At 45.4% G+C, this 25,428-nt stretch overlaps 1 protein-coding gene across 23 annotated transcripts in view; it reads right to left on the bottom strand.

Annotated features, from left to right (window-relative positions):
- Positions 1-3,145: 3,145 nt before the first annotated feature.
- Positions 3,146-25,428, bottom strand: part of LOC137423285 (MYND-type zinc finger-containing chromatin reader ZMYND8) — a 273,708-nt gene continuing 251,425 nt past the window's right edge. For 12 of the 23 annotated variants that reach the window (XM_078774425.1, XM_078774421.1, XM_078774413.1 and 9 more), the window contains 5 exons: positions 24,662-24,892; positions 24,401-24,479; positions 23,429-23,668; positions 18,960-19,090; positions 3,146-4,494 (listed from right to left, as the gene is read on the bottom strand). In XM_078774425.1, coding sequence (XP_078630551.1) covers positions 4,480-4,494; positions 18,960-19,090; positions 23,429-23,668; positions 24,401-24,479; positions 24,662-24,892 — 696 coding nt within the window. In that variant the 3' untranslated portion in view covers positions 3,146-4,479. Of the gene's footprint in view, positions 4,606-18,959; positions 19,091-23,428; positions 23,669-24,400; positions 24,480-24,661; positions 24,893-25,428 lie in introns of all 23 variants that reach the window. The other 11 variants (XM_078774428.1, XM_078774416.1, XM_078774426.1 and 8 more) reach the window with 4 other exon arrangements.

Genomic DNA, 25,428 nt, shown 5'->3' on the forward strand with positions numbered 1-25,428 from the left:
TACAACAATTTCTGAGAGTGTTGAAAGTTCTCAAGAGCACAATGAGTTCCATTATTAGGAAATGGAAAGAATATGAACTACCCAGATTCTTCCTAGAACTGGTCGTCCGACCAAACTGAACAACTGGACAAGAAGGACCTTGGTCAGCAAGGTGACCAAGAACCCAATGACAACTCTGACAGAATGACAGTTCTTTGGCTGAGATGGGAGAACCTTCTGGAAGAACAACAGTCTCTGCAGCACTTCACAAATCCAAACATCATCGGAGAGTGGCCAGTTGGAAGCCACCCACTCCTGAGAAAAGGCACATGACAACACGTGTGAAGTTTGCAGAAAGGTACATGAAAGACTCAGAGCATGAGGCAAAATATCTTGTGATCCGATGACACGAAAATGTAATGCTTTGGCCTAAATACAAAGTGCTACGTCTGGCGAAAACCGAGCACAGCTCCTCACCCATCTAACACCATTCCTGCCGTGAAGCATGGCGATGCTTTTCAGTGGCAGGGACTGGGAGATTTGTAAGGACACAGGGAACAATCAATGGTGCCAAATACAGGCAAATCCTTGAGGAGAACCTGCTTCAAAGTGCAAAAGACCTTGGACTGCTGCAAAGATTTACATTTTAACAGGACAACGGCCCCAAGCATACAGCCAAAGCAACACTGGAATGGCTTCAGAACAAGAACATGAAATTCCTTGAGTGACCCAGCCTAGGCCCAGACTCTAATTCCATTGAGAATCTGTGGAAAGACTTGAAGATTGCTGTTCACCGACACTCTCCATCCAACTTGACAGAGATTGAGCAAATCTGCAAGGAAGAATGGGAGAAACTCCCCAAATCCAAATGTGCAAAGCTGATAGACATACCCAAGAAGACTCGGAGCTGTAATCGCTGCCAAAGGCACTTCTATGAAGTATTGACTCAGGGGGCCTGACACTTATGTAAATTCGATATTTCTGTATTTCATGTTCAAGAAATTTGTAAAAATTGTTTTATTGTTAAATTTGTAAAAATTGTGTAAAATTTTTGTAAAAATTGTAATTGTTAAAAAAAATTCACTTTGTCATTATGGGGTCTTTTTTGTAGATCGGTGACAATTTTTTTTAACTTAATCCATTTTAAATTCAGGCTGTAGCACAACAAAATGTGAAAAAGTCAAGGGGTGTGAATACCTTCTGAAGGCACTTTAATTTGGTCTGGTTTTCATGTGGTGCAATGGCATCCTCATGCGTCTTGATACCTTCACCACCAAAGATTATGTTTTCACCCCTGTCTGTCTGTTTGTTTGTCTGTGAACTGGATATCTCAAAAATGTTGTAGACGGATTCGGACAAAACTTGGTGGACAGGTTTGGTTTGTGACAAGGAAGAGTTGATTCAATTTTGGTGAAAATCCGAATCTGGATCCGGACACTAGAATTTTAAAAATGATTCTTCATCATTGAGAGATAGGGCCAAAAATTATATATAGCACAATATTTCAAAACAACTGTGGACGGATTCAGACAAAACTATGTGGATGAGTTGGTTAGGTGACACAAACAAGCCAATTCCATTTTGGTTAATGTCCTGATCCAGATCCGGCCTATCAAGTGGAATACAAAACATAAACTGTTCAGCCTGGTGGAGGGGAGGTATGCGCTCTACTGAGTGCCATTCCAGTTGCATAATATATGTAATATGAAGACAACTGTCTAACATTGAGTTGTAGCCGAGTGTTACGGATTGGTCACTTCCGTTGTTGTGGTTTTCATCCACTGTAAGCATTTTTGATTCCATGTACTATTATTGTTGTCGTTTAAGGGAGATAGAGGTTACTATTTTCAAAAGGTAAAAAAGTCAATGTTTTAAATGAAACCGGAACCGGACGACGACGAAGAGGAAGAGGAGGAGGAAAAGGCGGAGCGAGTGAGTCGGGGAAGAAGCCTAGCTGCTTCGAGGTCTGGAGCAAACGTTGACGAACGGAGGTCACTAGCGAACTTCGGGTTTCCCGGGAAAGGGATTCTTGCGACAGAGTTGTTATCGCTGTGACAGATCAACCTGCGTGTCAGGTTTTGGCGGTTGATTCCGAGGAAAATCATCGTCGTGCCGTTACGCCTCGAGAACGGGCCGTCGGCCATTTTGACTCGCGTGCTTTGCGCATCGCGCAAGGTTTTTCGCTTCGCTTCAACCATTTTCACCGCATCCAGACGTTTATCTGGTGTGTGTGTGTGTCACGTGGATTTTGAAGGTAAATCTGCGGTTTGCCGGTTTGGAGCCGTGAAACGTGCATACCCGAGGGTGTGATTTCCCAGTCGCCTGGAGGGCGCCTTTGGATTTCCCCGTCGCCTTGAGGGCACCTTTGTGCAGCTTTGGCCGCGTGACTGTGACTATCATCCGAACGGGATTCTGATCTCGATTAGACATCGTTCTGACGATCGCTGGAGCGGATCGACTTGGGCTTGATGCCGCAATAGAGACATTGGGGAATGTTCTTCTTTTCGCTCACTTGGAGCACAGTGAGTTATATTGTACGAACCTGATGGTACCATCATAGGAAATATATATTGGTTGTACAATTGATTACTATTGTTGTTGTACTGTTATTCTTGTGTGATCTTAATACAATATTTGTTTGTTGGTAACAATTGGTGTGGCTTCACCATTGATCTTTGACATACAGAATAACACATTTTTCTGCCGTGACTCCTCTCGGGGCTCGGGGGTACACCATGACCGGGGGTTGGGGAGGAGCACGTAACACCGAGTCAGGGTTCTCTTTATGGACAAATTAACAAGGTGTGCTTCAGCACTGAAATCTTTTTTTCAGTTCATTTCTCAGTTTTGGAATTATTTGATCCTGCTAAAAAAAGCCTGATGTTATCATATCCCTGCGCCCATCAGCATGTGGTGCTAGTAGATGGGTCACCTAGCTTAATGTCCATACAAGAAAGGAACGCACTGAGTGATGTAACATCTTGCCTGAAAAGCATCAACCCATCGGTTTAAAGTCGGGATGGATAATCAAACCCAGATTAGACATACCGAAGGCGAGTACACTACCTCTGATCTATCCTATCAGCTAAAAGGCCTGGTGCAAGCAAGCAGCCATTTACCCTCAGAATAACCCGGTATAAATAAAAAGGCAAAAATACCAACATAATAACGCGAATGAATTCCGTTTTTTATTATAATTTTCTACAAAAATGTGTAATGCTTCACAGCTTAATGTTATCAAAAACATAGAGAGAAACGTCCCTCACAGATCTCTCCATTGCAAAAAACGAACGACAGGGCATTATACAGAGACACCCACTGACAAACAAATGAAGAGTAACATTAAAAATAAAAACACGATGCATCTGTTCAGCTGAAAAAATTCAATAATGCTTACTGTCTTTTCGCACCTGGTACAAAATCAGCATAAATAGTCTACACGGAAAGTGTGTGCAAACAGTGGGATCTGCTCGAACAAAGGTGTGGGAGCCGCATCAAGTGAATGGAAGGAAACCGTCGAAAAGTTCAATATGGCTCGAGCACGAATTATGTACATCTTCTTTGAAAGAAAAAAAAAAGGAATCGTGCTCTGTCAAAAATATACAGCCTGAGGTGTGAAACACTTATTGCAAAATGAAAACTTATGGCAATCCAAGAATAAAAAAAGAATCGGCATTCATTTCAGCCATGGACTGTACATAGTGAGCGGTGAGATGTATTTCAGCAAAGATTCGGCACGTTCTCAGTAATACGAAAATGCGATAAAACGTTTCAAAAACATGGCGGTAACTCCACAAGGTGAGAATGTAAACAATAAAGTAGGGAGAATCGTGTGCTTCAACGATAATGGTGAGCGCGGCCCCAAATGCCGCATGCCCTTGCTCGCATTACACCGACAGCATTCGATGGCATAGTGTCAACCTGCCAGTCTTGTTCGGCAAAAGTCTACTTGCTTGGCATCGCATATAGTGTTTATCCATTCTATTTAATGCAACTGTCATGGTACAAGCTTCATGCCTTCCCCCGTGGGATGAAGCCTTAAATACGCAAGTATTTGGTAAGGAACAAACATCTATGTAATAATGACTTTCCGACGCTTGCGGTTCCCACCCAATTCCTCCAGAGGTGGGTCCCAACTTTGTCAAACTGCAAATGAAAGTCTTGCCTTACTTCCTCCTTTCGGTGGCATTCTTACAAGCAGCATGGACTGGTAAACCATGGACATGAGTCTGAGTGCTCACGATGTTTGATGCAAATACCTCCAGGTGGTGGAAAGGATCAGAGCTAAAATCAAAAAGAGTCAACACATTCTCCAATACCTGGCCACACAAAGACAGCTGCTTCATGGGATACCTATAAGAATGGTTTTAAACATGGAATAAATGAGCCCAAAGACTGATCTGTACACCAAGCAGCACTTCTCAGAGCAGCAGTCAGATGGGCCCGTTTGTAGCAGCACATTTGCTCACAGCCGGCGTACATGCAACGGCTTTGCGGCTGTCACTGCGCCAGGTGCTGCATCCAAAACAAGTGGGAATGTCTGCATCAGAGGAAAGAATGGAGTTTTGGAGTGTGAGCATGGAGTGCAGGTTTGGAGTGGGAGCGTGTGGTGGAGGTTTTGGGAAGCTGGGGTGGGGGGGGGGGGGTAAGGGGGGGGGGGGGAGTCACAGTAAAGCCATTGTTTGGATGATGCAAACAATCACGCATTTCAATTGTCTTAATGCACAAACAGGTAATCATAAAGTAAGCAGGTGAAATGCAACCACAAGTTGATCAATTTTTGGGATGATGCACTTGCATCAATTATATTTCACTGCATTAACTGCCTGATACCGTATATTGAGAGAAAAACAACACCGATAGTCTAACAGCGGCGTAGCCGGGCTTGTTTGATACTTTAGTTGAAGAGGATAGTATGACCTGGGTGGGGATACCTGTTAGCAAATAATGTAAGTATTAATTTCTTTTCAATAAATTCCACATTCCTGTGCCACAATCAGTTGAACGTCAGGCATTGACAGCAGGTTAGTGAGGAACTTGGATAAAAAAATGAATGAGTCTAAATGTTGCTATATCAAGTGAATGGTGAAACTGCAAATGGGGAATCCGCGAATGTCATGGATGGAAACCCTCACATCATTTCCTCATTCTGCATTAAACTCAATATCTCGACATTTTCATTCCAAACAGCATCATTCCAATCACAAATTAATACTACAGTATAATTATATCAAAATATAATGTTAATTCACGATTGTATTGAGACATTGTCAATCCAGCGAATAGTCATCATCTGTTCACTTCAGGATTGAGGTGAAGGTGGGAGTGCATCAGGGGTCGGTACTAAATCCACGACTATTTGTAACTGTGATGGAGGTGCTGGATTGGAACGTAAAGGAGGGTTTACCATGGGAGTTGTTGTATGCAGATGATCTGGTGTTGATTGCGGAAAGTATGGATGGACTGAAGGAGAAGATGAACAAGTGGAAGGAATGTATGGAGACAAAAGGTCTGAAGGTGAATATCGGAAAAATGAAGGTGATGGCAAGTGGTAAAGCATGTGGTGAGGTGGAAAGAACTGGGAAGTGGCCGTGTGCTGTGTGCAGGAAGGGTGTCGGAGTGAACTCCATTCAATGTACAATTTGCGCTGAGTGGGTTCACCAAAAATGTAGTGTTCTGAGAGGGTCATTAACCAGTGTGGCAGCTACATTCAAGTGTTACGTGGTCCCCTCGGTGAATACCTGGTCTCGGTGACCCCCGGACCGTGAGAGGAACTTCGCCAGAAAGTTGTATTATATATGCGCTTTCGCAACGCAATCCATATGAATTCCACCCAAGAGAAAACTGATGTTCAATGATATATTTCAATGGTAAGGATACCAGACAATTTCAATGATACAATCAAGGATATATTCCCCGAGCAATCCACCATCAACAATTCACACTCCACAATCAATCCCCCGAGATGATTAAGATGGCCATCTTACATACGTGTGTCCCCTTTTGTACTCACGACCCCCTTTGGTCTCTTTCCTTCACAATGTCTCTGGGCCCCTCCTGACCAAGATGATGGTCGGCTTCGCCGCACTCGGGCGGTTGAACGAACCCCGGGTGGACGTGTTTCCACCGGGCATGTATCGTACCGGGAACCACGGCTGCAGCTCCCTCCTGGCCATGCGAAGCGGGTACTGTACAGCAGGCAAAAGCCACACGCCGCTTGCAACGCGTTTTAGGCCCCAACGTGCGACCCGTACGCGTCTTTGTAGACGGTGCCGCGAACGGTGCCAGACGCTGGGTCGGTGCACGGCCCCCACGGCAGCTGGACGTGTCCACCGGGTAGGTACACGTCCCGGTAACTCCTCTCGCCAGACGGGCTTGGGGAACGCCGCTTTTCCACGCGGCTCAATATCGATCCCACCTCTCGTCGCAGCGGGGCGAGGAAGAAGAATTCTCGTCGCTTCTCTCGACCTCGTGTCTTTCTACTTCCGTTTCCGGTCTCTTTTTCCAGAAGGGCTCCTGACCCTCCAACCACAACAACCCTTAATCGACTACACATTGATAAGCAAAGACCTGAATAGTAATTCACATACATTCCCATAAATATGTAACACTCCCCCCCTTCAAGAAAGAAAGTTGGAACCCAGCGAAAACTTTCTTTGCCGGCCAACTTGGATAAACAAACCAGATAACTCAACCCCCCCCACATTATCAGTTCCCCCCGGGCACAGTTATCACTTAAAATTAAAGCAACAAAATTTCACCAAACCCCCAGAGATTTTCAAAGGTAATTCACTCTGGACAAAGCACCAGCAACGACATTGTCCCTGCCCTTTACATGTTCAATTTCCCGTTGGACTCCTGCCAAGCCAAACTCCATCTCATGACCCTCTGACTTTGACTGTCAGTTTCTTGTGAATGAAGGTTAAGGGGTTGATCAAAGATCCAAAGTTAAACAACTCGATAGCACTTTTTCCGGGAGGCCAAGCCGAATATTCACTACATGGATGCCTTTAGGAACGTGGAGTTCACGGTTAGTCCGTGCAGGAAAGTTCTCTACATGGACGCCTTGAGGAACGTGGAGTTCACGGTTAGTCCGTGCATGAAAGTTCACTACATGGACGCCTTTAGGAACGTGGCGTTCACGGTTAATCCGTGTAGGAATCTTGGCTCGGCGGCTCCGCCGCATTCAGTGCTTCTACTTTTCCGAACTTCCCTAATAATTATGGTGGGACCGCTTGTCACTGTAGTCCCATGAATAGCGGTCTCCTTCTCGGCCACTACTTTGACAATCCTTCCTTCGGGAGCTGCCGTAACTCAGGGAGCCTCCATAATAATATTGATTGCGGCCACCACCAAAACTACCGCCCAGTTGTCCTCTCCTGTAGACCTCTCGACGCCTACGAAATGCCTTCCCTACTGTTATGGTCCGACCCTCCAAATCCTTGCCATTCCAATTCTTCTCTGTCTCTCTGGCGTCTTTTGTGCTTGCAAACGTGACAAAGCCGAACCCTCTTGACTGTTGCGTTTCCCTGTCTCTTACCAACCGCACTTCCACCAGCGGCCCATATCTGTTGAAGACAGAGGTCAGAACTTCTTCCTCTGTTTTGAAGTTCAGTCCCCCTACAAATAACTTGGTACTCTTGTCGCCATCCCGAGCTGGTGTGGTGTTATATTCCCTGCTGGGCTCTTTACCAACCCTCAGGTTACCATAAACTTGACCCCCGGCCAAATCATTCCCGATAACCACAGGTACACCCTCTACAGGAAGTGTGGCTTGTAAACCGACGGTGACCGGTCCTGACACCAAATCGGACTCCAAATGGATGACATGAAGTGGAGCACTAACACCGCCCCCGATCCCCTGTAAACGAACACTATCCCCCGTTGCCGTCTCCTCGGACCATGGCAAAATGCCTTCAAGCATTAAAGATTGATGTGCTCCTGTGTCCCTCAATATCCTAACCGGTCTCCGGTTAGTTGAGGCTCCATCCAGTGACACAAACCCCTCTGAAATAAATGGTTGGTAACCCTTTTGATGGCGATTTCTCACAATGGCCATTGCATTTGGAGTCGTACTAGTCGGACTCCGCTCTGGGTCTTCCCTTTTCATGAGGTAACAACTGGACATCAAGTGTCCAGGTTTCTTGCAAAAAGCGCAAGTAGGCCCGGAGGAAAAACTCGTGGTCTGCCTCGGGCCCCCTGAAAAATAAGTTTGTCTTGGGCCCGCAGCCCTCTGACTTCGAACAGGTGGGGTATCCGCGTTGTCCCCATAATCCTCTCGAGGCCGCCGCCATGTATTGTCGTTCTCCGCACCTGCTGTTCCCCACCTCCCCTGCGGAGATCTAGGCGAGGAGTTAGGTTCGTGGACCCCTATCCGGTGGGTTAAGGCATAATCATCTGCCAGGGTGGCTGCGTCCCACAACTTCGGTACTTTCTTTTCCTGCAGGTACACTTTGATGTCCTCGTGGACACACTGTTGAAATTCCTCCACCAGGATCAAGTCACGCAATGTTTCGAAGTCTTTCCCGACTCCTTTTGACTCACACCACCGATCAAACATGTTTTCTTTCACTCTGGCAAACTCCACATGGGTCTCACTCTCCCTCTTCCTGGCATTCCTGAATTTTTGCCTGTAAGCTTCCGGAACCAACTCATAGGCTTTGAGGATGTGCTTCTTCAGTACCTCATAATCTGCACATTGGTCCATTGGTAGCGCCGAATAAATCTCTTGAGCTTTTCCCACCAGCACACTTTGCACTAGTATGGTCCAGGCCTCCTCCGGCCAGTTTAATTGTCGAGCCACTTTCTCAAAGTGTGGAAAAAATTTCGCGACTTCCTTTTCACTGAACGGTGGAACCAGCCTCACATGTCTGCCCACATCCCAGGTTTTCTGGTTAGGTGTCGACCCCGTCCGCAAGGGTGGTACCTCTCCCCGTTCTCTCATTAACTCCAGCTCCTTGAATTTAATTTCTTGCTGAAGCTCCATGTCACGTTCCTTTAATTCCCTTTCCGCTTTTCTCTCCTCTGCTTCGAGGTCCCTTGCAGCTCTCCTCTCCTCTGCTTTTCTTCCTTCTAACCTTTCCTGGAGTTCTCGTTCCACTCTCCTTTCCTCTGCTTGTTTCTCTTCTCTCCTCTCTTCTGCTTTCCTTTCTTCTTCTGCTCTTTCCTTTTCTGCTTTCCTTTCTTCTTCTGCTCTTTCCTTTTCTGCTTTCCTTTCTTCTTCTGCTCTTTCCTTTTCTGCTTTCCTTTCTTCTTCTGCTAACCTTTCCTGGAGTTCTCGTTCCACTCTCCTTTCCTCTGCTTGTTTCTCTTCTCTCCTCTCTTCTGCTTTCCTTTCTTCTTCTGCTCTTTCCTTTTCTGCTTTCCTTTCTTCTTCTTTAATCCGTTCCTGGCTCCGTAATTGCAACTCCAGTTTCCGGAGCTCAACGTCTTCTGGTTCTTCGGGTAGCCACTCCCAGGCTAACTCGTCCCATGTTCCTAATCCCACCATAGACTGTATCACCGTGGTCTGCAACTCTGCCTTCCTCAAATTAGTTCGGACCTCCAAGTTAAAATGTTTGGCCAATTTCAAGAGGTCCGACTTTAGTAACGCTCGGAACTGTGCCTCACTCGGGGTTACCGCAAAGTTCTGTGCCACAAACGCCATGGTGCCTATCGTTAACACCTGTTAACCTTCACCCAAGACTTTACCCCAATTTCCCCAAAAATTTACCAATTAATACTTAATTAATAAATTTTAATTAATAAAAATATTGTTTTATTATTTTATACAATTTTAGATCCCGGACGTAGACCCAATTGCGAATCCGCAAATCGTAATTTGGACGAGCCCCCAATTCTGTTACGTGGTCCCCTCGGTGAATACCTGGTCTCGGTGACCCCCGGACCGTGAGAGGAACTTCGCCAGAAAGTTGTATTATATATGCGCTTTCGCAACGCAATCCATATGAATTCCACCCAAGAGAAAACTGATGTTCAATGATATATTTCAATGGTAAGGATACCAGACAATTTCAATGATACAATCAAGGATATATTCCCCGAGCAATCCACCATCAACAATTCACACTCCACAATCAATCCCCCTAGATGATTAAGATGGCCATCTTACATACGTGTGTCCCCTTTTGTACTCCGACCCCCTTTGGTCTCTTTCCTTCACAATGTCTCTGGGCCCCTCCTGACCAAGATGATGGTCGGCTTCGCCGCACTCGGGCGGTTGAACGAACCCCGGGTGGACGTGTTTCCACCGGGCATGTATCGTACCGGGAACCACGGCTGCAGCTCCCTCCTGGCCACGCGAAGCGGGTACTGTACAGCAGGCAAAAGCCACACGCCGCTTGCAACGCGTTTTAGGCCCCAACGTGCGACCCATACGCGTCTTTGTAGACGGTGCCGCGAACGGTGCCAGACGCTGGGTCGGTGCACGGCCCCCACGGCAGCTGGACGTGTCCACCGGGTAGGTACACGTCCCGGTAACTCCTCTCGCCAGACGGGCTTGGGGAACGCCGCTTTTCCACGCGGCTCAATATCGATCCCACCTCTCGTCGCAGCGGGGCGAGGAAGAAGAATTCTCGTCGCTTCTCTCGACCTCGTGTCTTTCTACTTCCGTTTCCGGTCTCTTTTTCCAGAAGGGCTCCTGACCCTCCAACCATAACAACCCTTAATCGACTACACATTGATAAGCAAAGACCTGAATAGTAATTCACATACATTCCCATAAATATGTAACACAAGTGTAAGGTGTACACAGAGAGAGCTGCAGATGGAGGAAATGTTCAGTTGGATCTTGGAGACGGCATGAATCTGGAAGGTGTGAAAACATTTTGCTACCTAGGAGACATGCTGAATGGAGAAGGTGGATCAGACTCGGCAACGGTTGCTCGAGTGAGATGTGCATGGAAGAAGTTTCGGGAACTGAGTGGCATGCTGACGAGGAGGGGAGTGTCGTTGAAGCTGAAGGGAAAGGTGTATGCTGCATGTGTGAGAAGTGTTATGATTTATGGGAGCGAGACATGGGTAATGAACGTAGAGCAGCAACGAAGGCTGGAAAGGGTGGAAATGTGAATGGTTCGGTGGATGTGCGCTGTGCGGAGTATCGTTGAGAGAGAGGAAGACAAATGATGAATTGTGAAAGATGATGGGAATAGAGCCTGTGATGGATGCTGTGAAGAGAAACAGGTTGAGATGGTTTGGTCCTGTGTTGAGGAAGGATGAATGTGAGTGGTTGAGAAGAGTGATGGAAATGAATGGAGGAGGAGGTAGAGGACGGGGAAGACCGAGAAAGACTTGGCTAAAGGTGGTGGAAGAAGAAATGCGGGCAACGGGGTTAACAAGGGGAGATGAAGAAAATAGGGCAAAATGGAGAAGATTGTCATGGGAAGGCTAACCCCTGCTCTAGCAGGGAAAATGGCCTTAAAATGCCTGTTGTTGTGGTTGTTGTTGTTGTTGTTGTTGTTGTTGTGGTGGTTCACTTCAGGATTCAGGAGCAAGGTCCGTGTCTATTGCACTTAAAAATCATAATTGTATTGAGGATCTGAAACCTCCTACCTATCTTACGACACCCACTGGGACCCCAAAACAAACAGAAGGTTATTATATTTCCTTTTAGTGAAATATGCAACTGTAATGGTTACTAAATGCTGTCCCCCTGTTATGTGACCAGATCCTCAGCTCTGATTGGTGGACGTTTGTGAGGGACGTACATACACACACCGGATGGACAGACAAACGCTGTTCCAGATGGCATTGCCCTATGGCCTTTGCAGTAAAAACGTGTGTTCTGTGAACAACCTCTTGCGACGGCTCGTAAGCTGACGAGGAAACTGCCTTGTCAGCTCCATAGGCTCGCCATTTGTTTGGCAGGACAATTTGGACCAACGTAGATGCTGTCTCGGAGATATCCATTCAATCTCGTTCATATTCTAGTCATTTCTGGCACCTCTCAGGACACAAGGCATTGGCATATACAGAGTCATGGAATACTGCTCTCCATTGTGGACCAGGACTAATGCATCCAACGTTGTTCTCTTGAACATGGTAAACTGGAAGGCCCAGGGCATCTTAAGCTTTTCTAATGAAAGTCAAAGGACACAGGGACAAGGGCTGCTCTGTCTCTCACATCTAATCTGATATTGTATCTCTTTTCTTCCCCTTTAAGTTTGTCCTGATGACTCGTAATCTCTATTCTTACAACAGTGTGTGATGCATCTTACTATAAATTCACCAAATGTCCGTCCGTTCGAAGATACCGCAAAAACGGCTGAACTGATCGCAACGATATTTTGGGTGGGTAATCCTGGGATCTCCTCGAGTAATATAGGGTATATTGTTTTTCCAATTTCAGCTTTGGCCTCCAGCATTTTCAGGTTGGGACTCCCACATAACGCTATTTTCTCGGGTGCCGCACAAACGGCTGCACTGATCGCTGCACGGCTGCACCGATCGGACTCGGTGACCTCGGACAAAGACCTTTTATAAGGACATGGGTTGAATCCCTGCTTGAGAGAATGCCAACCCCCTCCTCGTCATCACGGTCGTCTCTCCAACTTACAATCCCACGAGATATGCGGAAAGGACGACCCAAAACCAATTATCTTCTTTTTTATTCGTATCTAAACATCATTAAAAGTAAATAATGACCTCGGCCAAAGTTCAAATGACGTGAGTTTAATCTCCACATGAGAGAATTCCACATAGCTATTTGGGCGGTGTATACGCTAGCAGATCGCTGTCTCCATTGAACTTGCTGAGGCCATAGCACCTATCGGCTCAAAATCCTTTTAACTGTTGACTTGGTAGTTTTTACAATGAAGGAAACATAAACAATGTTGTTAAAAGTTTATTTTGTGATTAATTTGTTTTTTCATACCTCCACCTCCCCCAACCTTCTACTTTCCTCTGCCCCCCCCCCCCCTCAAACAACCCCTCACTGTGCCTCATCCCATCACCATGAAACCTTTCGTCCTCCTCATCCTTCCCTTTCTTGTAACTCCTCTGTAATCTCTGACACACAATCAACTGCTCTCCCGACCTCCCCCTCTCACCCCTCATCTTACCCTACCCCTCCCCTCCCCTGTCATGTACCCGATGCTCCCCCTCCCTCTTCCTTAACGGTATGGACCTCAAACATCAGGGGCCTTCGTTCAAACATGACTGATCTCTCCATACAGGTTGCCTCTGAGAAACCAGTTGTAATCTGCTCAATAGAAACTTTCCTCCTTCAAGATGTCTCTGGTTCTTTAATATCTCTTCCTGGTTACTCCCTCCTCCGGTATGATAGACATGAACCTCGTCCTGGAGGTGGGGTTGCTATCCTTATCAAAAACTCTCTTCCTCACTCTCGTTGCATTGCCCACTCTCCACCCCACCCCCAGGTGTACCTCTGGCTATGGCTTCCTCTCTGCTCCCACCTTTTGTTCATATATGTTCTGTATCGTCCTCCAAACAGTGATGACTCCATTACATCTTCCTGTCTGACAACATGGACCAACTTCTATCCACTCATCCCAACTTTCTCTTCCTCTTATGTGGCGACTTCAACTGCCATCATGCCAGCTGGCTGGGTGTGGGTTCCTCTCACACCAGCCATGGCACCTCAGCAAAGGACTTGTGCGACTCACTGGGACTGACACAATCTGTCAATTTCCCAACCCGGATCTCAGTCAATGGAGTATCTTCTCTTCTAGACTTGGTTTTGACTAACTTCCCCGCAAATGTCTGCTGCTCTTCTTCTGCTCCAATCGGTTCCTCTGATCATTTCCTTGTTAAAGTGGATATCTCTCTGGCCATTCTAAGAGAGCCTCCTCAGTGCCGACGAGTCTGGCATTTCACTCAGGCTGACTGGCATGGTCTTCAAGCAGCCATCAATCATCTGGACTGGTCTCCCATCTCTACTGCGTCTGACATCAACTATTCCTGGGAATTATTCTAAAGTAAACTGCTCTCTCTCTCATGCACAGATTTATCCCATCTCGTCTTCAGTTGTCATACCTTTCCTCCTGTCCATGGTACACTGAAGCTTGTGGTGAGGCAGTTGCCATGAAGCAACTTGCCTTCACCTCCTGGAAGGCTAATCCAACTGAAGGAAATCTGATGTCCTTTCACAAAGCTCGGACAAAGTGTGTCCCTACCCTCAGGAGAGCCAGGAAACAATATCTCTCTACTCTCAAGACTGAACTCTCAAACCTGTCTCCCTCCTCCATATCCTGGTGGCGTCTGGTCAAATCTGTTTCTGGTGTGTTTGCCCTCCATCCACTCCCTTACCTCTAACGGCAACACAGCTGACTCCGCACGTGAAAAAGCTGAATGCCTCAACTCTGTGTTCGCCTCAAAATCTTGTGTCCCAAACCCGTCCCTCTCTGTACCCACCGGACCCAGTCATACCCAGCTGCTCCTGGACTCTGTGTCCTTCTCTCCTGACAAGGTGGAGAAGTTTCTGTCAATCCTCGACTATGATTCTGCAACTGGACCAGACTGCATCAGCCCACGGGTCCGAAAATCCTGCTCTTCCGCTCTATCTCACCCTCTCTCTGTTCTCTTCCCCTTCTCTTTTGCTCAAGGTTATCTGCCATCAGCTTGGAAATCAGCCAACATTACCGCTTTACACAAAAAATGTGCAAAAACAGATCGTTGCAACTACAGACCAATCAGCCTTCTCACAATTATCAGCAGTCATGGAATCCATCATTGCTTCGGATATCAAATCTTTCCTATTCTCCAATGGCTTGATCTCTGATCATCAATTTGGTTTCAGACCAGGTCATTCTACTCTGGACATGCTGCTTCTGCTGTCTCAACAATGGATGGAGGTCCTCAATGCCAAACAGGAAATTAGAGTGGTCTCCCTTGACATATCACGTACCTTCGATACGGTCTGGCACCCCGCTCTGCTCACCAAACTCTCCTCCCATGGGATCCATGGAAATCTCCACGCATGGCTTGCGGACTCCCTCTCTGGGCATCGTCAACGTGTGGCCCTGAATGGGTTTCTCTCATCTCCCCTTCCTGTTCAGGCTGAAGTTCCCCAAGGCAGTGTTCTGGGCCCTGTGATTTTTCTGGTCTTCATCAATGATCTCTCTGACTCTCTTGAAAATCCTCTCTGTCTCTTTGCTGATGACTCCACACTCTGCTGCTCCATTCCTCATATCTCAGATCGGCAGTCTGCAGCCTCCTCACTCTCTGCAGACCTGGACAAAATCACAGACTGGTCAAACAAATGGAACATGTCTTTCAATCCTGACAAATCTCACACTATTACTATGTCTCTCCGAAAAGACCGACTGGACAACCCTCCCATCTACTTTCTCAACAATCCTCTCCAATAAGTTATATCAATCAATCTTTTGGGTCTCACTGTCTGCCATGATCTTTCCTGGGAAAACCACATTTCCAATCTGGCCTCCAAAGCCAGTCGCCGACTGGGCATCCATCCTCCGTTGTGCGAGGTCCTTCTTTGGCACACCTGAGCTCCTCGCCACATACAAGGCTTTTTTTTTTTCTTTTTTTTTTGTATACAAGATCGAGGCTCGTGAAAGAGCTAACATTAATCACACAGAAAGACAAACCGACACATAAAACATATAACATGGGGAGCGGTAGACAAGATGGGGCGAGAGGGGGAGGAACACAAACACAACATCTGAGAGCAGGGACATCGAGAGATCTGTGGGAGGGAGAGGGCTTTGGGGGGGGGAGGCATGGGAAGGGGGGGATGGGAGAAGTATAAAACATATGGACACTGCCAGGAATTCCAGGAAAGAAGTTGGAATTTCAAACAAGGTGGATCTGGGGTGAATTAGTGGGGGTAGAAAAGATCAAGGTTTTGGATGGGGAAAGACAAGTGATGGTGGTGAACAGCTGTTTTAAAGACCTGGAGGGAGGAGTGGGACTGAAGGGAGTGTGGGAGTTTGTTCCAGAGCAGGAGAAAAGAGGAATGAAAGAGTGAAGGTGAGCAGAGAGCCGAGATTTCGGCAGTTTCACCATCAGAGTGTTGGTGGCAGATCTTGTGCGACCTGCAGGAATATTTGGGGGACAAAGCACAGAGAGGGCTGGGGGAGCAAGGCCGGAGAGGAGTCGGTAGAAGACAGAAAGACCACCTACCTGTCTGCGGTGAGTGATTGAAAGGCCCTCGGAGATAGCTTCATCACGGGAGATTCCAATGATTCTGAAAGCTTTGGTTTCAACAGCGTGAAGCCGAGGTGGTGTGAGGCAGGAGCACCGGCCCATTGGGGAGAACAGTATTCCATTGAGCTGCGGATGAAAGCCTTGTATGTGGTGAGGAGCTCAGGTGTGCCGAGGAAGGACTTCGCACGACGGAGGATGCCCAGTCGGCGACTGGCTTTGGAGGCCAGCTTGGAAATGTGGTTTTCCCAAGAAAGATCATGGCAGATAGTGAGACCCAAAAGCTTCAGCGACAGAACTTCTTGGAGAGGATTGTTGAGAAAGTAGATGGGAGGGTTGTCCAGTCGATATTTTCGGAGAGACATAGCAAGAGTGTGAGATTTGTCAGGATTGAAAGACATGTTCCACTTGTTTGACCAGTCTGTGATTTTGTCCAGGTCTTCAGAGAGTGAGGAGGCTGCAGACTGCCGATCTGAGGGAAGAAGAATGGAGCGGCAGAGAGTGAAGTCATCAGCAGAGAGATAGAGAGGATTTTCCAGAGAGTCGGAGAGATCATTGATAAAGACCAGAAAAAGCACAGGGCCCAGAACACTGCCTTGGGGAACTCCAGCCTGAACAGGCAGGGGAGATGAGAGAAATCGATTCAGGGCCACACGTTGTCTACGACCAGAGAGGACGTCCGCAAGCCATGCATGGAGATTTCCATGGATACCATAGGAGGAGAGTTTGGTGAGCAGAGCTGGGTGCCAGACCGTATTGAAGGCACGTGATATGTCAAGGGAGACGGCTCTGATTTCCTGTTTGGCATTGAGGACCTCCATCCATTGTTGAGACAGCAGAAGCAGCATGTCCAGAGTAGAATGACCTGGTCTGAATCCAAATTGATGATCAGAGATCAAGCCATTGGAGAAGAGGAAGGATTTGATATCCGAAGCAATGATGGATTCCATGACTTTGCTGATAATTGGGAGCAGGCTGATTGGTCTGTAGTTGCAAGGATCTGTTTTTGCACCTTTTTTGTGTAAAGCGGTGATGTTGGCTGATTTCCAGGATGCTGGCAGATGACCTTGAGCAAAAGAGAGGGTGAAAAGAACAGAGAGAGGGTGAGATAGAGCGGCAGAGCAGGATTTCAGGACCCGTGGGCTGATGCCGTCTGGTCCAGTTGCAGAATCAGAGTCGAGGTTTGACAAAAACTCCTCCACCTTATCAGGAGAGAAGGACACAGAGTCCAGGAGCAGTTGGGTTCGACTGGGTAAGGTGGGAACAGAGAGAGATGGGTTTGGGACACAAGATTTTGAGGCAAACACAGAGTTGAGGCATTCAGCTTTGTCACGTGCGGTGTCAACTGTGTAGCCATTTGAGGTAAGGGAGGGGATGGAGGGGGAACAAACACCAGAAACGGATTTGACCAGACGCCACCAGGATTTGGAGGAAGGAGACAGGTTTGAGAGTTCATTCTTGCGTGTGGAGAGATAGTGCTTCCTAGCACTCCTGAGGGTAGACACACACTTGTTCCGAGCTTGGTGGAAGGAACTGAGATTGCCTTCAGTTGGATTAGCCTTCCAAGAGGCAAGAGGCTTTCATCCGCAGCTCAACAGAATACTGTTCTTCCATCTGGGCTGGTGCACCTGCCTCACACTTAGCTCGTATTCACGCTGTTGAAACCAAAGCTTTCAGAATCATTGGAATCTCCCGCGATGACGCTATCTCCGAGGGCCTTTCACTCACTCACCGCAGGCAGGTAGGTGGTCTTTCTGTCTTCTACCGACTCCTATCCGGCCTCGCTCCCCCCAGCTCTCTCTGTGCTCTGTCCCCCAAATATTCCTACAGGTCGCAAAAGATCTGCCAGCAACCCTCTTCTGGTTACATTGCCAAAATCAAGACTCTCTGTTCACCTTCACTCCTTCATTCCTCTTTACTCCTGCCTCTGGAACAAACTCCCTCACTCTCTTCAATCCCACTCCTCCCTCGTGGTCTTCAAAACAGCTGTTCACCACCATCTCTTATTTTCCCCCATCCAAAACCTTGATCTCTTCTACCCCCGTTAATTCACCCCACACTTTGTTTTTGAAATATCGACTTTTTTATTTCCTGGAAGTTCCAGCAGTGTTCATGTGTTTTATACCTCTTCCAACCCCCCGCCACCCCTGCGCCCTTCCCATGCCTCCTCCCCCCAAGCCATCTCCCTCCCACAGATCTTCCTTTGTCCCTGTTCTCTGCTGTTGTACTTGTGTCCTTCCATCTCTCTCTCCATCTCGTCTCCCGCTCCCTTTTTTGTATGTTTTGTGTGTCCGTTCGTTGTTTTTTGTGATTGATATTAGCTCTTACACGAGCCTCGATCTTGTATCCAAAAAATAAAAAATAAAGTTTTAGGGTTGGAACCTCCTTTATTAAGTGAACATGAACAAACTGCGACCCCTTCCCTATTCGTCTCCCAATTTACAGGTATCCAAAACGGCAAATGTCTGCACTTGGTCTTATTCTTCTCATTAACTTCCTCTACATTTTGATAGATAGATAGCTGGATAGATGGATAAATAGATGGATAAATATAAAGATGAGAGATGTGCCTAATAACCCTGCCTGGTCTATAACCAATGGAGCAGCCACATGAGACTTTGTGCAAAGTCAGCCTAGAATCGGAATTCGGTACTCGTACAGTAACTTCACCTTTGCATAATGGGACAAAAAAGGATAACACATCTTGAGTATTTTTCGTACTGTGGAAGTAAAACTGTGGAGTTTTTTTCGTACTGTGGAGTTTTTCTGTAGTACAGAAAAATGATGGAAAACTATTAGACATTTTCACAAGACAGATATGAATAACAAAATAGAATTTCCATATGACAAATTCTCACCTTGACTGCTTCTGGCATTAGTTGCTCCTCCGTCTGTTCTGTGTCCTGCTGTTCCTTGCTTTCCTCAATAGTCGTCTCGCTCTCTGCCACTTCTCCTGTTGCTGCCGTTTCCACGTCTGTATGTGCTGTTGCTGCGTTTTGTATGGAAAGACAAGGAGTTATCACGTGCTTGTGAAAAACCAAACATTCCAAGCATACCTGAAGTCAAAATCCCCCCAAAAAGATTAAAGCCAAAAAAAAATCTGTTTGTTTCTGATTTCAATCAATATTTAATGGAACTCGGAAGTTCTTACACGGCACTTTTGTGACCAAAATGGTGAAGCAACACTGCACCTCCCATTCCAGTACTGGGTCTGTACATGTTCAATGTTGCTTTGTATGTGCCTCCTTGAAGTTTATCATAGCTGAGTTTCCAGACCAGATCCGTCAAGTTTTCTGTTATTGTTTCATCTCTATGCTGTTCATAGTTTTCATCCAATCTTCATGTCTTAATGGTACCTCGTTTGTGTATACCGTATTATCGAATTCCACATCCTTTGGCGTGTTGGGCCGACACACCCCAAGACCTCAGCTAGCGATTGTACCTATTCTTTCTCTGATCTAACACATGCATCATTCGCTTTCCGACGTCGCTTATTCCTCAAAGTCTCCCTCTATTTTGTCCCTCAACCCTACTGTTGGTGCCCTCCAACCCCCAATCACTCCCTTTCTACTGTTCTCTTTGTTCTGTTTTGCGCTGATCCATTAATTTGTGGGTAGCACTGGGTTACATGTTACCCAATGATACTCGTTGCCATCTACAAATGTACTGCTAAAACTTGATTTGTACTGCTTAAACTGTCAATAAATAATCTTTCAAGATGTTAATATCGATAAATAAATAAAAACGATTATTTCCACAAGCATTTCCCATTGACAGACCCTCCAAAATTTGTCGTTTTATTTTGGCCGAATGCCGATCAAACTGACGTCAGAGTTTGAAAGTGGTTCTAAGAACTGGATGTGGAATCGACGTCATTTGAACACAAATGCAGGGCCGCTCAGAGGAGACGGGGAAGGTGGGGGAGTGGGGGAAGGGGGTGACGGTGACCACCTCGGGGCCCGGACCTAATAGGGGACCCATAATTATTCCTTCAATTTTTTTTGTTTTCATATAATGATTGTTTGTGACGATGAAGCACCGTGTACAGTTTTATTTTGTCTCTCTCCAAGTCACTGAGGGTGATTCACTGGCATACTATTGCCATGGGCAGTAAACACCCTCCCTTGTGAAATAAACTCCTGTGGGTACAACTTACATTATGATAATTGCAGTGACGTAATGACATAAATGAACATAGGAATGTTGGCCATACCCCAACCAGATGAAATGAGTTAATAAACGAATCCGCTCATCTATACCATAAGAGAGCCATGTGTGCGTGTGCATATATAATATTAAATATAAAATTTCCTTATTGGGTGTCGGTAGAAGAGTGTTTTAGGGCCCTACAAAAAATAGAAAAAAAATTTGATTTCCCTTAACCATGGCATGTGTTTGGTCTGACGAAAATACGGAAGCCTTCTATAGGGTGATTTAAGGGTGTAGTACTGGTGAACAGGTGTTTTTTTTTTTGTTTTTTTTTTTTAGCTGAACAGTTTCCTTATAGTCTTATAAACAAGAATCATGCTATTAGAGGTCATAGAAGTACCCCTAATTATTGAAAAATTCAAATTTCAATTCAATTCAATATAATATTTTGCATGAAATTTGTTATAACTTGGGAAATGCACCATTCTTTTGGGCTGAAATTTGGACAGGATATACAGAATATCACTTCCTTTCAAATGATGAAGGCTTTTGTTTATAGGAGTAGCCATTGTGGATTTATTGAAGGACAACCAAGTTTTATCTGGTAATGGGCATAATTAGCTAATTAGTGAACATTTGACATAATTTCACAAAATCCTCTCATCAGGTAGTAGAGTAACACATGTATAATACATGTACCAAGTTTTGTGTGAAAAGAATGATAGGTGACATAGAAGATAGAAGTAGAAATGTGTTCTTTGTTTTTCCTTGTTTTTTATTGACGGTCTAATTTATGCAAATTATATGCATGTAATATGACAAAGAAGCGTTGAAACTGGTCTTTTTTTTTTTTTTTTTTTTTTTTTTTGTTGTATACAAGATCGAGGCTCGTGAAAGAGCGAACATTAATCACACAGAAAGACAAACCGACACATAAAACATATAACATCGGGAGCGGTAGACAAGATGGGGAGAGAGGGGGAAGGACACAAACACAACATTTGAGAGCAGGGACCGAGAGACATGGAGACATCGAGAGATCTGAGAGAGGGCGAGGGCTTTGGGGGGGTGGCATGGGAAGGGGGCGGTGGGAGAGGTATAAAACATATGGAAACTGCCAGGACTTCCAGGAAAGAAGTTGGAATTTCAAACAAGGTGGATCTGGGGTGAATTAGCGGGGGTAGAAAAGATCAAGGTTTTGGATGGGGGAAGATAAGAGATGGTGGTGAACAGCTGTTTTAAAGACCTGGAGGGAGGAGTGGGATTGAAGGGAGTGAGGGAGTTTGTTCCAGAGGCGGGAGAAAAGAGGAATGAAAGAGTGAAGGTGAGCAGAGAGCCGAGATTTCGGCAGTTTAACCATCAGAGGGTTGCTGGCAGATCTTGTGCGACCTGTAGGAATATTTGGGGGACAGAGCACAGAGAGAGCTGGGGGTGCAAGGCCGGAGAGGAGTCGGTAGAAGACAGAGAGACCACCTACCTGCCTGCGGTGAGTGAGTGAAAGGCCCTCAGAGATAGCTTCATCGCGGGAGATTCCAATAATTCTGAAAGCTTTGGTTTCAACAGCGTGAAGCCGAGCTAGGTGTGAGGCAGGAGCACCGGCCCATAGGGGAGAACAGTATTCCATTGAGCTGCGGATGAAAGCCTTGTATGTGGTGAGGAGCTCAGGTGTGCCGAGGAAGGACTTTGCACGACGGAGGATGCCCAGTCGGCGACTGGCTTTGGAGGCCAGCTTGGAAATGTGGTTTTCCCAAGAAAGATCATGGCAGATAGTGAGACCCAAAATCTTGAGCGACAGAACTTCTTGGAGAGGATTGTTGAGAAAGTAGATGGGAGGGTTGTCCAGTCGATCTTTTCGGAGAGACATAGTAAGAGTGTGAGATTTGTCAGGATTGAAAGACATGTTCCACTTGTTTGACCAGTCTGTGATTTTGTCCAGGTCTTCAGAGAGTGAGGAGGCAGCAGACTGCCGATCTGAGGGAAGAGGCATGGAGCGGCAGAGAGTGGAGTCATCAGCAAAGAGATAGAGAGGATTTTCGAGAGAGTCAGAGAGATCATTGATGAAGACCAGAAAAAGCACGGGGCCCAGAAAAAGAAAGAAAAAGAAAAAGAAAAACTGAAAATTAGATATTAACTTGACTTTGTTTTTGTGTAAAGGCCTCTCAAAGGTACCTATGTAGTTTTCTCAATTTTTCACCAGTACTACATACACCCTTAAGGAGAAAGATTTTTTGAAGGGGGCCCGACACTTGATATTGCCCATTCCGGCTCTCAGCGGCCCTGCACAAATGTACTGTATTCCATTTGCTTGGACCCTCAACATCCTAAACACAAAGTTGTTCTGGACTTGGATTTATCATAATTAAGTGGAATTACGACAATAATCAAATTGTTTCCAAATGAAACTAGAGCCAAGTCGATGGTGCACCATTGCAAATCTCCATACTTCCCACCTAAAGCAAAGTTTCAAGATGGCAAAAAGTTCCACCAAGAATGACCAAATATCCAATTTTGAGTTTACTTATTTTTCATTTTTTCCCACTGAACTGGGGGTCAAATCCACCCCCCCCCCCCCAAAAAAAATCGCTGCATATATCATGCGTCCCCCAACCTTGATTATGCAATCAAGTTTCACTAAAAATATGTTTACAAATATATTTCATATTAAATATATTTCACAAAAATATAAATATATTTCACTATAAAAATATATTATACAAAGTTTCACTATAAATATTTTACAATGTGCCCATAATTGCATTTTTTAGTATTTGACCTTTTAATCCCACCCAAAGGCCCTAGGGGAGGAGCCAAAAACGATACCGCTCTCACACCTTCTTGCAATGTGGTGATCATAACTACCAAGTTTGGTGAATTTCTGCACAACCGCTTAGGAGGAGATAGAATGACGGACAGACAGACAAACAGAAGCCTATTAAAATATCCCCCCATTTTTTCAGAAAGGGTGGGGATAATAATGTCCAAAACATGAAGTGGATAAACTAGTGCAGTTGTTGTGACCTTGATGACATATGTGCTATCACCAAAACCGGTGACGAGCAGATCTCGAGTGGTAACGGTCGATGTAATAATCTGTTAAAAATCATCGTAATTTACAGAATGACTTGTCTAGATAAGTCGTAAGCAAGTGTTCTCTTTATATTTGAACTGTGTACCACACCAGACTGTGTGCAGGTCTTCATGTGCTCAGGCCAATGGGCCTGCTGACAGGGGTAGTCGCAGTAACTCGTGTTCCAACAGCAGTAGAAGATCGCTTCCCCACGACAGTATGCACACCATTGCTTCCGCTTTGCCTCCTCCACGGCGGTCATGCGCTCTCCATCAAGCTGCCGATGAACCTCCGAAATGAGGCGCTCCCGCTCACGTTCACAGCTTTGACGCATCTCTGCCATTGTAAGCTCTAGGACATGAAGAAGTTTGCTGAATCATTGTCGTGCACAAACTCACTCGATCATTTCTCCATAAACTCAACACAGCACAGCAAAAGTTAAAAATATGATTAAATAATCCTCAACACCAAAACAGTATCATCAATCCATTTGGCTACAATTTTTTGTAGTGATTTTATTTTTATTTTTAAAAAAATATTTATTTTTATTTTTGTTTTATTTTTATTTATTTATTTTTGGGTTTTTATTTTTTATTTTGGAGTGAAAATTTTTATTTTTTTCAATCGGACCAAAAAATTGAACCTGGGGGGTGTATAAGGTACCAGACTGCTGCTTTGATCACTCCAGAATTTTTTAAAATTCGCTAAGAAACGTGCCACGATATATTTGCTGTTAAGAAATATGATGACTTTTGGAATGCCACAATACTCTGTGCAGTATATTTAATAGGCTAATGCTGTCTCTGTCTGTTTCCCTCATGAAACATGGAAATGCTCCTCAATGGCAATAAATTAGGTAAAAGTTGCTTCAAATTAATCCAAACCTACAGGGAAATTATAATACTGTCTCAATTTAGCTCTTATCAGCACACGAATAAAAGGCTTGCTTTTATTTTTACATCGTGGTATTTCTTTACAACGGGCTTCCAGTTAGTGTCTCACTAATTGTTGGCAATGAAACGCTTGGGCAGTCTTGCCAGACTTAATTTTCATCATCAGCAATATAAAAGAAGGAAATATCACCAGCATTATGTTTCATCTCTGCCATCTCCTGCTGATGAAGCCACTGAAGTTTTTCGATCTCCATCCTCAGTTTACGGATCTGCAGATATGAAAGAATGAGAACAGCATGATTATTTAAAACCAGCAACTATACCAGTCAAATTCATTATACCCATAGATAACAGATAATTTAACTAGTTGTCAAAACTCAATGTACACATTAAATACCCTATATAGTATTTTACAAAGATCGGCCTTTGACCAAATTTCAAATAAACGTGCCTCAGCCAGCATGCTCCCCGAAGATCCTCCAGAAAGATCCTGGAACATCTCCGTCACTGTGCCTTTAATCAGATCCATGATCTGTACATCGCAGGAAGATGGTAGGAAAGGCAAGGTTGTAATGGAAGCGCAGTAGCTGAGAGCATTAGGATTCTGATGTGGAATCAGGCAGTCTGCACTACAATAATGTTCATCCTTCATCACCACAACCCCACCTTCATCACAACTGAGCTATTAGAGGAAGGAGGGGGAAAGGGGAAAGAGGACAGAGAGAGGGAGAGAGAGAGAGAGAGAGAGAGAGAGAGAGAGAGAGAGGGGCGGTGGTGGGGTGGGGGGGGGGGGGGGGGGGGAGAGATAAAGAGAGAAAGAGAAAAGAGAAAGAGAGAGACATCTGTAGAATTCCTTCTGTGTGTGTGTGTCAGTGTGTCTGTGTGTCTATATGTGTTTGTGTCTGTGTTTGGCTGTGTGTGTACAATACTGTGAAAAATTCTATGCCACCTTGAAAATAAACATTGTTATTGTCATTGGCATATTTTGATGTGATGGTAAAGTCATACTCATAAATGATACCAACACATCACCTCTAAAATAGGATGGCATCTGTGTGACACTCAGGTCTTTGAAAACCAAAAGTTAGAGAGTTCAATATTTATTTAACAAACTTAGCATGGCCCCAAATAAACAATTTGGCAGTATGTCATCCTGACGAGCCCACAATATAATAAGGGCGAAATCTGGATTGGTGGCTCTGCTTTCATTTATTTGTG

This window comes from Myxine glutinosa, chromosome 3 (assembly GCF_964187855.1).
Source record: "Myxine glutinosa chromosome 3, kmMyxGlut1.1, whole genome shotgun sequence".
NCBI classification, from domain to species: Eukaryota; Metazoa; Chordata; class Myxini; order Myxiniformes; family Myxinidae; genus Myxine; species Myxine glutinosa.